At 36.1% G+C, this 12805-nt stretch overlaps 2 protein-coding genes and 1 long non-coding RNA gene across 6 annotated transcripts in view; 2 read left to right on the plus strand and 1 right to left on the minus strand.

Moving 5' to 3' along the window:
• The window catches only part of wts (serine/threonine-protein kinase warts), a 28923-nt gene extending 22259 nt beyond the window's left edge, over positions 1 to 6664 (plus strand). For all 4 annotated transcript variants that reach the window (XM_014231318.3, XM_014231317.3, XM_014231319.3 and 1 more), the window contains exons 3-8: positions 997 to 3211; positions 3282 to 3402; positions 3470 to 3585; positions 3744 to 3822; positions 3884 to 4079; positions 4172 to 6664. In XM_014231318.3, the coding sequence (XP_014086793.1) occupies positions 997 to 3211; positions 3282 to 3402; positions 3470 to 3585; positions 3744 to 3822; positions 3884 to 4079; positions 4172 to 4618 (3174 nt within the window). In that variant the 3' untranslated portion in view covers positions 4619 to 6664. The remainder of the gene's footprint in view (positions 1 to 996; positions 3212 to 3281; positions 3403 to 3469; positions 3586 to 3743; positions 3823 to 3883; positions 4080 to 4171) is intronic.
• Positions 6665 to 7922: 1258 nt separating this feature from the next.
• Positions 7923 to 10591, plus strand: pit (probable ATP-dependent RNA helicase pitchoune). Its single transcript, XM_014231256.3, has 7 exons — positions 7923 to 8135; positions 8205 to 8336; positions 8530 to 9228; positions 9290 to 9591; positions 9663 to 9815; positions 9882 to 10052; positions 10126 to 10591. Exons 1-7 carry the CDS (start codon positions 8018 to 8020, stop codon positions 10453 to 10455), a joined length of 1905 nt encoding a protein of 634 aa, XP_014086731.2. The 5' UTR covers positions 7923 to 8017; the 3' UTR covers positions 10456 to 10591.
• Positions 10207 to 11682, minus strand: LOC138855795 (uncharacterized). Its single transcript, XR_011394916.1, has 2 exons — positions 11416 to 11682; positions 10207 to 11321 (listed from the first exon to the last, which is right to left on the minus strand). It is a non-coding gene; the product is annotated as an uncharacterized lncRNA (long non-coding RNA).
• Between the last annotated feature and the right edge of the window lie 1123 nt (positions 11683 to 12805).

Raw genomic sequence — 12805 nt, forward strand, 5'->3', positions numbered from 1 at the left:
GCTGGTCTCTTAATAAAAAGAAAATATTGGTATCGTCTAACCAACCATCGCTCATTCTCTTGATCGATTCCTTACGGGAATTTCACATTTCACTTGTATTCTAAATCAGCTACTGTGTTCGCTCGGGACCGTATTAGCGCGATATCGTTGCGGCACTGCTCAGCTGAGCTTGATTCGGCAGAGCGGTGCGAAGGAATGCAGTAAGGTAAACAACACATAATCACTGACGAATCTGGCACACAAATCTTGCACACACGCTTGCCGTTCTGTCAGTTTTATCGATTTCACGAATTCCATCGCACATCGCATAACTTCTTTTTAATTATATTTTTTTGTTTGTTGCACTTTTCTCCTTTGCATATTTCTATATTAATCCACATATTTGTGAGTATGTTTGTTTCTTCATTTTTTCCATTGTTGTTCTCTGCTTGTGGTGTTTTAATGCTTGATTATTTATTTATTTATTTTTTTCCATTTTTGATCGCTTGTTTGATAGTTTTCTGATTTTTTTTTTTTGTTTTCATCACCATATCCTTAGGTGCAGCTTTAGTATTTCCTTATTTGTGATTTAAACTAATCATCTTGTTTGGATTGCTGACACAAGAACGGGCATACCTCGGTATGCTCTGGGAATGTCTTTCATCTTTGAATGTTTCCTGTAGAATTGCATTCTCAATGAGGCTTCTACCGTTTTCTTCTCCCAGTTTTAGTACGGTTTATTTTTTCAGACTTTCGATTTCTCAAAACATTCTGCAAGGTTGTTTGAGTATGACCTTGTGTCGTGGTAGTACAGTCCTATTTATTTTTTTTTTATCCTCACAAAGTTGAGGAATAGTAAAGAGGCGATTACAACAAAGCTAAGCTTCGTTATAACAAATTTTAACCGCCTCATGTTTATCGTTATTCTTAATACAAAATTAATAAAACAATCGAAATATCCATACTTTCAAAGCTAAATATTCTGGTAAATATTCTAAAGAATTTTCTTTATTACAGAACTTCCCACCGATGCGTTACAATGCCGTCAACGGGGGTCGCTCCGATCCGCCGGACTACATGCATGCCAAGCTGATGGAACCCATGCCTGCGGTATCGCCTTTACCTGTTGCACCATCGCCGAATCCCCAATTAAACGGGCATGTGCCAAAAGTTCTGCCACCCGGCCTTATTTCAGCAAAATTGATTCGAAAACCAAGTATCGAACGTGAAACTCCGCTCAATTATCTGCACCGATGCAGCCCAGCGTTGGACTCGGGCGCAGGCAGTTCGCGATCGGATAGCCCTCATTCGCATCAGCAAGTCACAAATGCCGGACGTGTCAACACAGGACAATATTCGCCGTCACCTTCAAGTTTCAGCGACGTTGGCCCGCCAGCACCACCGCCACGGCATCCGACAACGGCAAACTCCGCTACACCGCCACCACCACCGCCTAATCAACTCTACAAAAGGCGATCACCTGCTAATACGAGGCCAGCGGCAATTACACCTAATCCGACAACGCGTGGCACCTCGCCTGTTATTTTGCGGAATGGCATCAAAGCCCAACAACAGCTGTCACAAATGAAGGCGTTAAGCTTATACCAGGCTGGTGGCAGCGCCGTTGAACCGCCACCACCGCCGTATCCTATCAACACAGTAGTGGTGGCTTCGTCAGCGCCACCGCCCAGCTATACCGCCTCCATGCAATCCCGTCAGTCACCCACGCAGTCACAATCTGATTACCGTAAGTCACCGAGCAGCGGCATCTACTCAGCCACCTCTGCCGGTTCGCCCAGTCCCATCACAGTGTCAAATAGCGCGATACTGCCACTTCAGCCGACTGCTGTAGCGCGTCCACAACCTCGTACCTATGCGCGCACTCAGCAACCAATCATCATGCAGAGTGTCAGATCGACGCAGGTGCAAAAGCCGGTTCTGCAAACGGCTGTGGCGCCACAGACACCGGTCTCGGCCTCGGCTTGTAATTCGCCTGTACACATCATGCCTGCGCCTCCCTCATACCCGCAAAAATCTGCCATTGTTGTGCAACAACAACAAGCAGCTCAACAGCAATCGCCGCTGTTGGCTGGTGGCGTCCCCACCACACTTAGCACCGCAGTAAAGTCATCGACGCCCACCACACCGCCGCTCATTGCCAACGCGTTGAACGGTAGTGTGGTGAGCAAGCCGATATGCATTGAGCCGCCTTCGTATTCGGTGACGATGCAAGCGAAGGCCGCACAGCATCACCAGCAACAACAACAAACATCGTCAGTACAGTTGCGCGCTGCAGCGGCTGTAGCGTTGGCTGCACAACAACAACAACAACAGCAGCAGCAGCAAAAGCAGGTGTGCGCGGTGCCAGTGCCACGGCAGTTGCCTCCACCGCCGCCCTATCAGAGCACACGTGCTGCCGCAGCGCCACCGTCGCACTCAACAGCGGACATAAGTGGCAACAACAATCCGATGGATATGAAAGCAAATGGCAAGGCGGCGGCGACGCTGCACAGCAATATGGTAAACAATAACCAAATCATAAATAGCAACTTGACAACAACACCGCCAATACCACCGGCGAAAAATAGTGGCGGCAGTGGGGGCACAACTAGTTCGGGCAGTGGCGGTGGCGGCACGTCGCCGGCCGCATCTGGTGGTGGCGCTGTAGGCAAAGGCGGCGAGAAAATCAAGCATGCATCGCCCATACCCGAACGCAAGAAAGTCTCCAAAGAAAAGGAGGAGGAGCGTAAAGAATGCCGCATAACACAGTACTCTCCACAGGCGTATAAATTCTACATGGAACAGCATATAGAAAACGTGATCAAATCCTGCAAACAACGCGCCTATCGAAAGAATCAGCTGGAGAAGGAGATGTCACGCATGTGCTTGCCCCAGCAGGCGCAAGTGGAAATGCGAAAAATGTTAAGCCAAAAGGAGAGCAATTACATACGCCTGAAGCGCGCCAAAATGAATAAGAGCATGTTCGCGAAGATCCAAGACATTGGCGTGGGCGCGTTCGGCGAGGTATCGCTGGTTCAGAAGATCGATACAACGAGTCATCTGTACGCCATGAAGACGCTACGAAAGGCGGACGTGTTGAAGCGTAATCAGGTGGCGCATGTGAAAGCAGAACGTGATATTTTAGCGGAGGCCGACAATAATTGGGTTGTTAAATTATACTATAGTTTTCAGGATAAGGAAAATTTATATTTTGTGATGGACTACATACCGGGTGAGTGGGTGGAAAAAAAACTTTTTACATTTAAAATAATAATGTTTCGGATTTTCTCTCCTCACAACAGGAGGAGACCTTATGTCTCTATTAATTAAGAAGGGCATATTTGAAGAACCGTTAGCGCGATTTTACATTGCCGAACTGACATGCGCTGTTGAAAGTGTACACAAAATGGGTTTTATTCATAGGTTTGTGTGGGTTCATTGGCCATAAAAATTTTGTCTTAACCCATAAAATCTCCATTTCTCACTTCAGGGATATTAAACCTGACAATATACTCATCGATAGGGATGGTCACATAAAACTGACTGATTTTGGATTATGCACGGGATTTAGATGGACACATAATTCGAAATATTATCAAGAAAATGGTAAAATATAGCAAAAACTCAAATTATGCGCTCAATAATGTATATATATATATATAGTGTAGTATTGATACTGTATATTATGTTTTCGGAATTGAAAAGTTGATGCGAAATTTTAGCAAACAAAATTGAAAATAAAATAAATTTAAAATACTATTTAGGCAATCATTCGAGGCAAGATTCAATGGAGCCTTGGGAGGAGTACTCCGAAATCGGACACCGGCCTACTGTATTAGAAAGGTAAACACACATAGTTTTACCTAACCAAGTCGTCACTTTCCTATTTTTATCACTCTCTTAGGCGACGCATACGGGATCATCAAAGAGTATTGGCACATTCATTAGTAGGTACACCAAATTACATCGCACCAGAAGTGCTCGAACGGAGCGGTTATACTCAACTTTGTGATTGGTGGAGCGTAGGTGTTATACTATACGAAATGTTAGTCGGACAGCCGCCATTCTTAGCGAATACACCAGTAGAAACACAACAAAAAGTATATTTACATTGATTTAAAACCTAATCATATTACATATAAATATGATATCAAGCGATTCATTAAACTAAATATAACTGTTGTTATTCAAGGTAATCAATTGGGAGAAAACTCTACTAATACCGCCGCAAGCAAAATTAACGCCAGAAGCTACTGATCTAATACGACGCTTATGCGCATCGGCTGATAAACGTCTGGGCAAAAACACTGAAGAGGTCAAAGCGCATCCCTTCTTCAAGGGCGTCGATTTTGCTGATATGCGGCAGCAAACTGCTCCATATATTCCAAAGATTGAATTTCCCACAGATACGTCTAATTTTGATCCAATTGATCCAGATAAATTGCGTTCGAATAATTCAAATTTAAGTGGTGATGATTTTGCTTATAGTGACAGTCAGTCCCATGGATTTTTCGAATTTACATTTAGAAGATTTTTCGATGATCGATTCAATTCTGAGATAACAGACGATCACTCAAGCTATCAGGACGTCGGAAATACAACACAGAGCAATCATAATGTAAACGAACAGTTTATTTAGTCATTTAAGTACATACAGCAAATAGAAGGGAAACATAATTATAATTTAAGAAATGATGTATGTAATTAGTTGTGTAGGTAATGAATGCAATGTCACAAAAATCTCCTAGCATGATGTTAATAAGAGCAAAGTTACAGCAGACTGTTTTTGCAATATTTATTATAAAATAGTATCACCCACCGTTACTAAAAACAAAAAGTAGATGACATAACGAACAGAAGTTGCACTAAAGATTTGTATGTATGTAATTTATCAGCTCGAATATATGAACGGTTCTTGTAACAAATATGCCACGCGGTATATACGCCTATTTTTTTTTAATGCGACTACAGTAGAGTAAACTATTTTCAATCTTGGCTTGTGACTCGTATATAACATAAAACAAAGTTAAAAGTTGCAAAAGATTGCCGCAAGAATTTCGTTATACGTTCATATATAAAAGGGTAAATTATTGGTGGCAATACTTTTTCATATAAAAATATGTGTCTATATATAAATAGTTACGCCAACTGTTATCCAGCTGTCAAGCTGATTTTTTATAATTAATTGGTAGATATTTATTTGACATATAAATTGGTTTTAACGAAATTGAATATTACAGGTTATTGAATATATCTTTCATATATCGATAATGCACTGAATGTATAGTAAAATAATGAAAATAAGAAGTGTTGTTAACAATCTAGGCGTTGAAAATATATAGTTTCGTAACGTTAATAAATTTGATTTGGTGTAGAAAAATATTTTAAATGTCAATTAGAAATCTGCAAACATGCATAAACAGATATTTATAGAAGCTTTACATCCCATCTATCAAAAACTTGAAAAATTGTGCCTTACCTTCAAAATAACAATTAATGATGAACATTGAATTATTTGGCTGAAATTAGTACGACGTACGAGCGTACTAATGTCCGGTGCATTAACTTATAAAGTTTATATCATTTTGGAAACTATACATATACTTAACGAATTTAAAAACAAACACAAAATATTACAATAATAGAAACATAAAAGTATAAAATTTTGAAGATAATAATGTAAAAGTGATCTATTTCAGCAGGCTGGATAGAAAAAAAAAATTTAATTGGGAAGCATGTGATGAACTAATAAAAGTTATTGTTGGAGTTGACTGGATATCAAAAGAAACAAATGAACTAAGTAGAAATTAAACTACAAAAAACTTCTAATCAAATCACCACTGGCCTTAAAAAATTTAATTAACAATATTATATTAACTCATATAATAGATATATGGCACTTATGTCAGTTGTAATACATGTAACTAGCCAAATAAGCAGGTCTTATACACCACTTCCGTTTAACTGGCAATGAAGCTTTCTGAACTTGAATGAATATACATACACTTGTTTCTAACTAATACAAAAGATTTGCTCAATAACCGAAGAAACTTAAAATGATCCTAATGTAATCCACATTAATTTATGATATGGAGTATTGGAAATGATTGCGTTGAACTTAGCATTTCATCAATTCATATTGTTGCACGTTCCGAATTCATAAAATTATAAATGTTGCGCAATTCTATGATTTTATTAAAGAACAAATTAATATGTATATACATATATATATATACTTATGTATTTATTGCATTAATAATTAATAATGTTAAACTTGTAAATGGCCACACGCTAAACAGTTAAGAGAAACAATGAAAAATATCATAACCTTATACATAGTTATATAAAATATTTGTAGTAATAGCTAAGTTGTTAGACTAACTAATTCTAACTGTACGATAATTTACAATAGCACTTAAGCAGTTCGCATTCATATAGTTTAACATACACACATGCATACATACATACATAAATTTACACTTTACTCCAAACTCATGTGGATACGCAAAACCAAATTCAATTGTCCTTGCTGACATTTTTAAAATTGCGTACAATAACAAGCAGGTAGTGCATTTTTGTTTTTCGAAAAGTTTTATACCACACACATCATTGCATGCAGTTAAATTCTTGATTTTTGCGACAGCTTCTTGCATTCACATTGGCATTTAGATCAAAGCTTTTTTTTTAACAAATTAGACTTGTTTTCACATTTCTTATATTGCATCATATTTTCATCCAATTTGCGTATTTATTATTGTAGAAAAAATTGCAGAAAACTACAGATTTCGATTTTGAAAAATGTGTACGTCTTAATCGAGCAATCTTGAGCATCGGATTTGCGTTTTACAAAATTGAAGCTTTAAATTTCTGCTTATACTAGATAGTTTAATGATAACCATTTTGAATTTAGTAAATGTATTCGAGTTGTTTGCAAATATATATAAAATTTGCAGAATAGAATTTATAAATAAAAAATTACAAAAAAAAATATATACATATATATATATATTTAAAATAAAATAATAACAAAATGGAAGTAAAATTTATATTTTGTATAACTGAAATTTTACATTTATGTATTTTATCTCTATATCTTTAACTATCTAAATTACGTAGTAGTTGTTGTTCATATTTTTAATTTCGTTATATAAAGAAAAAAAAAGATCAATTGATGAGAAGAGCCTTTGAAATACAAACTAATAAATAAATAAATAAAAAAAACATAACATTTTGAATTCATACAATGCTTTCTTTTTTAATTCCTGTGCATACATAATACTACGCCTCTGGTCATGTTTTTTTTGTGATGGTCATTTCTCGGCAGGCAATTGTAAACCTCCGAGTAAAACATTTCGGTTAACCGTGTGGGAGTGCTTTAAAACTAGTAGTTTCCAGCTTTCGTAAAATATCGAGGTGCATTTTACAAATGATAGGAGGAGTCATATTTCAATGCCACTATCTTTGTTTCAAGTGGTGACTTGATGAAATTTGTGCTACCTTGTCCAATTATTAACGTTACGTTTAATATTCAACGTTATGGAAGCGATACGCAATTAGTCATGTTTACGATTTTATATCTTTGGAAGATTCCTTTAGCCACACCGTATTAAATGCTAAAGTAATTGAACATATTTGAAGAACAGACTTTAAAAAAACATTAAAAATATTTTTTTAATTCAAAACCATTAAACAATTCCAATTGAATCAAGATTCCAAAGGAATTTATAATGTTGGAAATTTAAATAGTAAACCATTGCTTCTTATGACCGAGCAATATATGCACATACATACATATTTCATAAGAGCAATATTTATATCAAGCATTCTATGATACCTGTGAAATTTCTAATACGTTAAATTTATTAATTTTTTCGTAACTTTAAAAGCAACCCTGCACGTACAGTACGGAAAATATTTTAGTAAACAAGTTTTGACATTTATGCAAACTGTTGTCAAATTAAAGACACACGTGCAGTGCTTAATCCTCCAACAGTTTAGTTTTATATTAACTGTTTTTGCGTAAAAATAAGTTGTAAAAATGTCCATTCGAGAGAAATTACTTATGCAAAAGATTAAGAAACGTGAGAAAATGAAAAAAGTGCTGGCGGAGAAGAAAGGAAAGCAACAAGTCAAACCTTCAAAAAAAGTTGAATCGGGTAAGCAACTTTTTAAAAATTTGATTTTTCTGGGAAACTTGGAATAATAATTAACAATCTATCCTGCAGATGAGATTGACGATGATTTTAGCGAAGCCCCTGAGCCTCAAATGAAGAAAGCTAAAGGCTCGAAGAAAAAACAGCAGCGCCAAATTGAAGTGGTGAATTCCGACACCGATAGTGAAGGTGAACCACAACAAGGTAAGCTAAACAACAGGAGTTATAATTTTCGTTACCGAATAGTGATGAATTTTAAGGCGAATTCGAAATTTCTTTTAAAACGAGTTAATGTTTAAAGAAATCCAGTGAGAGTAATTATTAATGCTGAGTTGAATTTAAAAATGTGACCAAACAAAATTGTTTATGTTATTTATAATCAATTCATTTCTTTTAGATGATGGAAGTGAATACTCTGATGATGAGGATATACAACCAGAACAATCCGTCAAAAATCAGAAAGAAAAAAACCACGCAGACATTAATAAAATTGAGAAACAATCTACAGTTGAGGATTTGAATACTGAACAGGCTCTGCAAAATCTTCATCCGAATGAGCGTTCGTTTGCCTCACTCAAAGGTGTCGTGTCCGAACCCACGTTAAAAGCCATCGAAGAGATGGGTTTCACAGATATGACCGAGATACAAGCTAAATCCCTACCTCCATTACTCCAAGGACGGGATTTAGTTGGTGCTGCCAAGACAGGTTCCGGCAAGACACTTGCTTTCCTCATACCAGCCGTAGAGTTAATATATAAACTACGATTTATGCCACGTAACGGTACAGGAGTTATTATCATATCGCCAACACGAGAATTATCGATGCAAACTTTTGGTGTGCTGAAAGAGTTGATGGCGCACCATAACCACACCTATGGTCTAGTTATGGGAGGCTCCAATCGTCAAGTGGAGAGTGAAAAACTTGGTAAAGGTATCAACATTTTGGTAGCAACTCCGGGCCGTTTATTAGATCACTTGCAAAATTCACCGGATTTCCTATATAAAAACCTGCAATGTTTGATTCTCGACGAAGTGGATCGTATATTGGAAATTGGTTTCGAGGAAGAATTGAAGCAGATTGTGAAGTTACTACCAAGTAAGTTTAATATATTGAAAAAATAACTCGAATATTGTTTTATTGTTCGTATAATTTTTAGAACGCCGCCAAACAATGTTGTTTTCGGCAACTCAAACGGAAAAAATTGATGCGCTCTCCAAATTGGCGCTCAAGAAGGAGCCATTCTACGTTGGAGTCGACGATCATGAGGATGTAGCCACAGTTAGTGGCTTGGAACAAGGATATATTGTGTGTCCCTCAGATAAACGTTTACTGGTTTTGTTCACTTTCCTGAAAAAGAATCGTAGGAAGAAGGTTATGGTGTTCTTCTCGTCCTGTATGGCTGTAAAATATCATCATGAACTATTTAACTACATAGATCTGCCTGTGACGTGTATACATGTACGTATTGCATTTGGTTAATAATTTTTTTTTTTTTTTAATATTTAATTTAAAATATATACGGTTTTCAGGGCAAGCAAAAGCAAACCAAACGTACCACTACCTTCTTTCAATTTTGCAATGCATCCGAGGGCATTTTACTATGCACAGATGTGGCTGCACGTGGTCTAGATATTCCGCAAGTAGATTGGATTGTGCAGTACGATCCTCCAGATGATCCAAAGGTGAATTTAGTACATTAAAATTGTGAGTTTTATTTATGCCTGTTATATATAAAAACGCTTATTTAGGAATATATTCATCGTGTTGGTCGTACCGCGAGAGGTACCGGCAGTTCGGGTCACGCATTGCTTTTGTTACGCCCTGAAGAGTTGGGATTTTTGCGCTATCTAAAGGCAGCAAAAGTGCCACTTAATGAATTTGAATTTTCATGGGCGAAAATTGCAGACATACAACTACAGGTGATTCTCAATTACAAGTTTTTTTGTTTGTTATTAATATTCCATTATTAATCGTTTCTTTTATATATTGCAGCTGGAGAAACTCATCTCCAAAAATTACTTCCTCAACCAATCAGCTAAAGAGGCATTCAAGGCCTATGTACGTGCTTATGACTCACATCAATTGAAAACAATATTCGAAATCAACACGCTGGATTTACAAGCTGTCGCCAAGAGTTTTGGCTTCTTAGTACCGCCTGTGGTGGATCTCAAGGTTGGTGCTAAGCGCAAACGGCCAGAGAAACGTGTTGGTGGCGGTGGCTTCGGCTACTACAAACAAATGAATGACGACAACCCGAAACAGCGCGTCTTCAAGCAAATTAATCGTGACCAATTAAAAAAGAATAAAAATTTCATGCGATGAGATTTTCCCTATATATGAGTTATTAGCTAGTTTAGTTGAAATTCCTAACATTCATTTTTAATCAAGCCGATTTAATGTAAAATATAAATAAATATTATATTTTTTCAAATATGTTGAAACTACTATATACATATAAGCATGATTTGTGTTGTATGACTAAATAGCGAAAGGGTGTGGAAAAGAGAGTTAAGAGAGTATTTTATAAGCTGTTGAGTTCAAGATCAAGCATTCGCGATTCGCACACAATTTTTTCCCACGTTGCTTTATTTCACTTTGCAGAAAGCAATACCCGAAAATGTATTGATCCAATTACCGCAATTGATATTCAATTAATTATCATTGGAGTAAAAACGTAGTGTTGCATGACAGGCGTGGGTGCGTTTGGTTATTGGGTTTGTGGTCTTTCGGTCATTTTAATTATATTATTTAATGCACCATGCTTATTTGGTGGCATACAGGAAGGGAGTCAATGAGCCTCATATTTATCTCTCTGTATGTCTGCTTGTGCTTAGTATTCGTAAATGAATGAGAAACTTAAAGGGGTTACATTCACTTGCAAGTCCAAAAAAGCGAGCTTTTTGTGAGATTATTTAAAAGGCATTGTATTTAATAGATAAATAAATATAATTTACATTTACAGAATTTGAAGCACTTTAATAATCGGCGATTTATTTTCAAAAATATTGTATTAACTTGATTCCGTAGCCGATCTTCAGGAGAACCTCCGAAAAAAGGTGGCGATGATGAAGATTTTTCTGCTTAAATAATTTTAAATTCAAAAATCCAAACAAATTTTTTTTACAATAGATGCATAGCGGTAATGATTGAAAGATAGTCATTTTTTTTTTGACAAAATGGTGGCTGCCCTAAAAAAGTCGTTTATTTAGAAAAAATTTTAAATTCAAAGTGGTTTAAAAAATTTTAAATTATTATTAAGAATCTTATTGCTTCGATCATTACCTGACAAAGACATTTTTAAGAAATTTTCCTCATCGATTCTGAAAACAGAAAAGAGAAAAAAGTGTTTTAAGTTTGGGAGCTGATAGCACTGAGTTAATAAGTTCTTACAAATACGCTCATATTTCCAAAACTACAATATTTGATGCATTAATTTTCAAATATACATATGTACCTTTTATATATATATAATAGTATATATGCAAAACTAAGAATCGTTTTTTTGAAATTCAAAAATGAATATAACCCATTAAGGTTGTGATTCTTGGCCGGTTGATCTAGTAATAAAAAAAAAATATTAAAATATCTTTATAGAAGTAAAGAAGATTTGAATATATCGTATACGGTATAAAAAATTACTTACCGACACAAATGTATACCAAAAACATACTAATGCACATACATACATACATACAGTATGTAAATATGAAATTAATACTTAATACATATACACATAAATATATTTGTATATACTTAAATGTTCACATCCGCCACTGAAGCTCGTTACTACACTCCTACGCCCTCGTTCCAATACTCTGAACCGGTTGATTGACTTTGCTGCTGCCTCCACTCGCGCCATATATGTTAGAATTTTATTATTTAAGCGCACCAAAAATGTAGCGATCAGCCATTAGCAATTTTGAATGAAATAAGTAAAGGCCACTTTGGTATCTGCGTTATATAACACTATTTTAAATCTATACATAACCTACAAAATATTAAATTTCTACTGAAAACGATATATATATTTTTTTTTTATTTTTTATTTTATTTATATGCAATCTCCTTTATAACTTTTGAGCGCGTTCATTATACACTTGGTATTTTCGATGAATCAACTTTTACTCTATCTGATCAAAAATGACCCGAACTGACAAAAAAATATATATTCACGTTTTTTAATACAAATATTTATTATAGCCTTAAAAACAGGCTACTGAATCAATACCAACTAGCTGGTTTGTTGGACAGTAGCGACGTCATATTCATAAATCCATGTCTCGTCTTCAGTAATTATGCGTTTGATGAATGTAGGGTTCTCAGCTACGTTATGTTGTCAAGCATCTTTTTTGCGACCTGCTCTCGACGTCGTTTTTGTAAAGGATTAGAGTCTTTTGGTACGAGTCTAGTCACGTTTTATAATCAACACATTAACTAAAAGGTGTTGATTTAATCCATAAGAGATGTTGAGATCCTCTGCTATCTCACTGATGCCAACACAACGATTTTCAAGTATTGTTTCTTTAACTTCTTCGATGTTATCGTAATTAACAGAAGTGGATGGACGACTCGCATGAGGCAAGTTTTCGATGACTTGACGGCTTTCACAGAATGCTTTGTGCCACTCAAATATTTGTGTTCTTGAATAAGCAGACACCGCAAAATAATTCTG

The sequence above is a fragment of the Bactrocera oleae genome, chromosome 2 (assembly GCF_042242935.1).
Source record: "Bactrocera oleae isolate idBacOlea1 chromosome 2, idBacOlea1, whole genome shotgun sequence".
Lineage (NCBI taxonomy): Eukaryota > Metazoa > Arthropoda > Insecta > Diptera > Tephritidae > Bactrocera > Bactrocera oleae.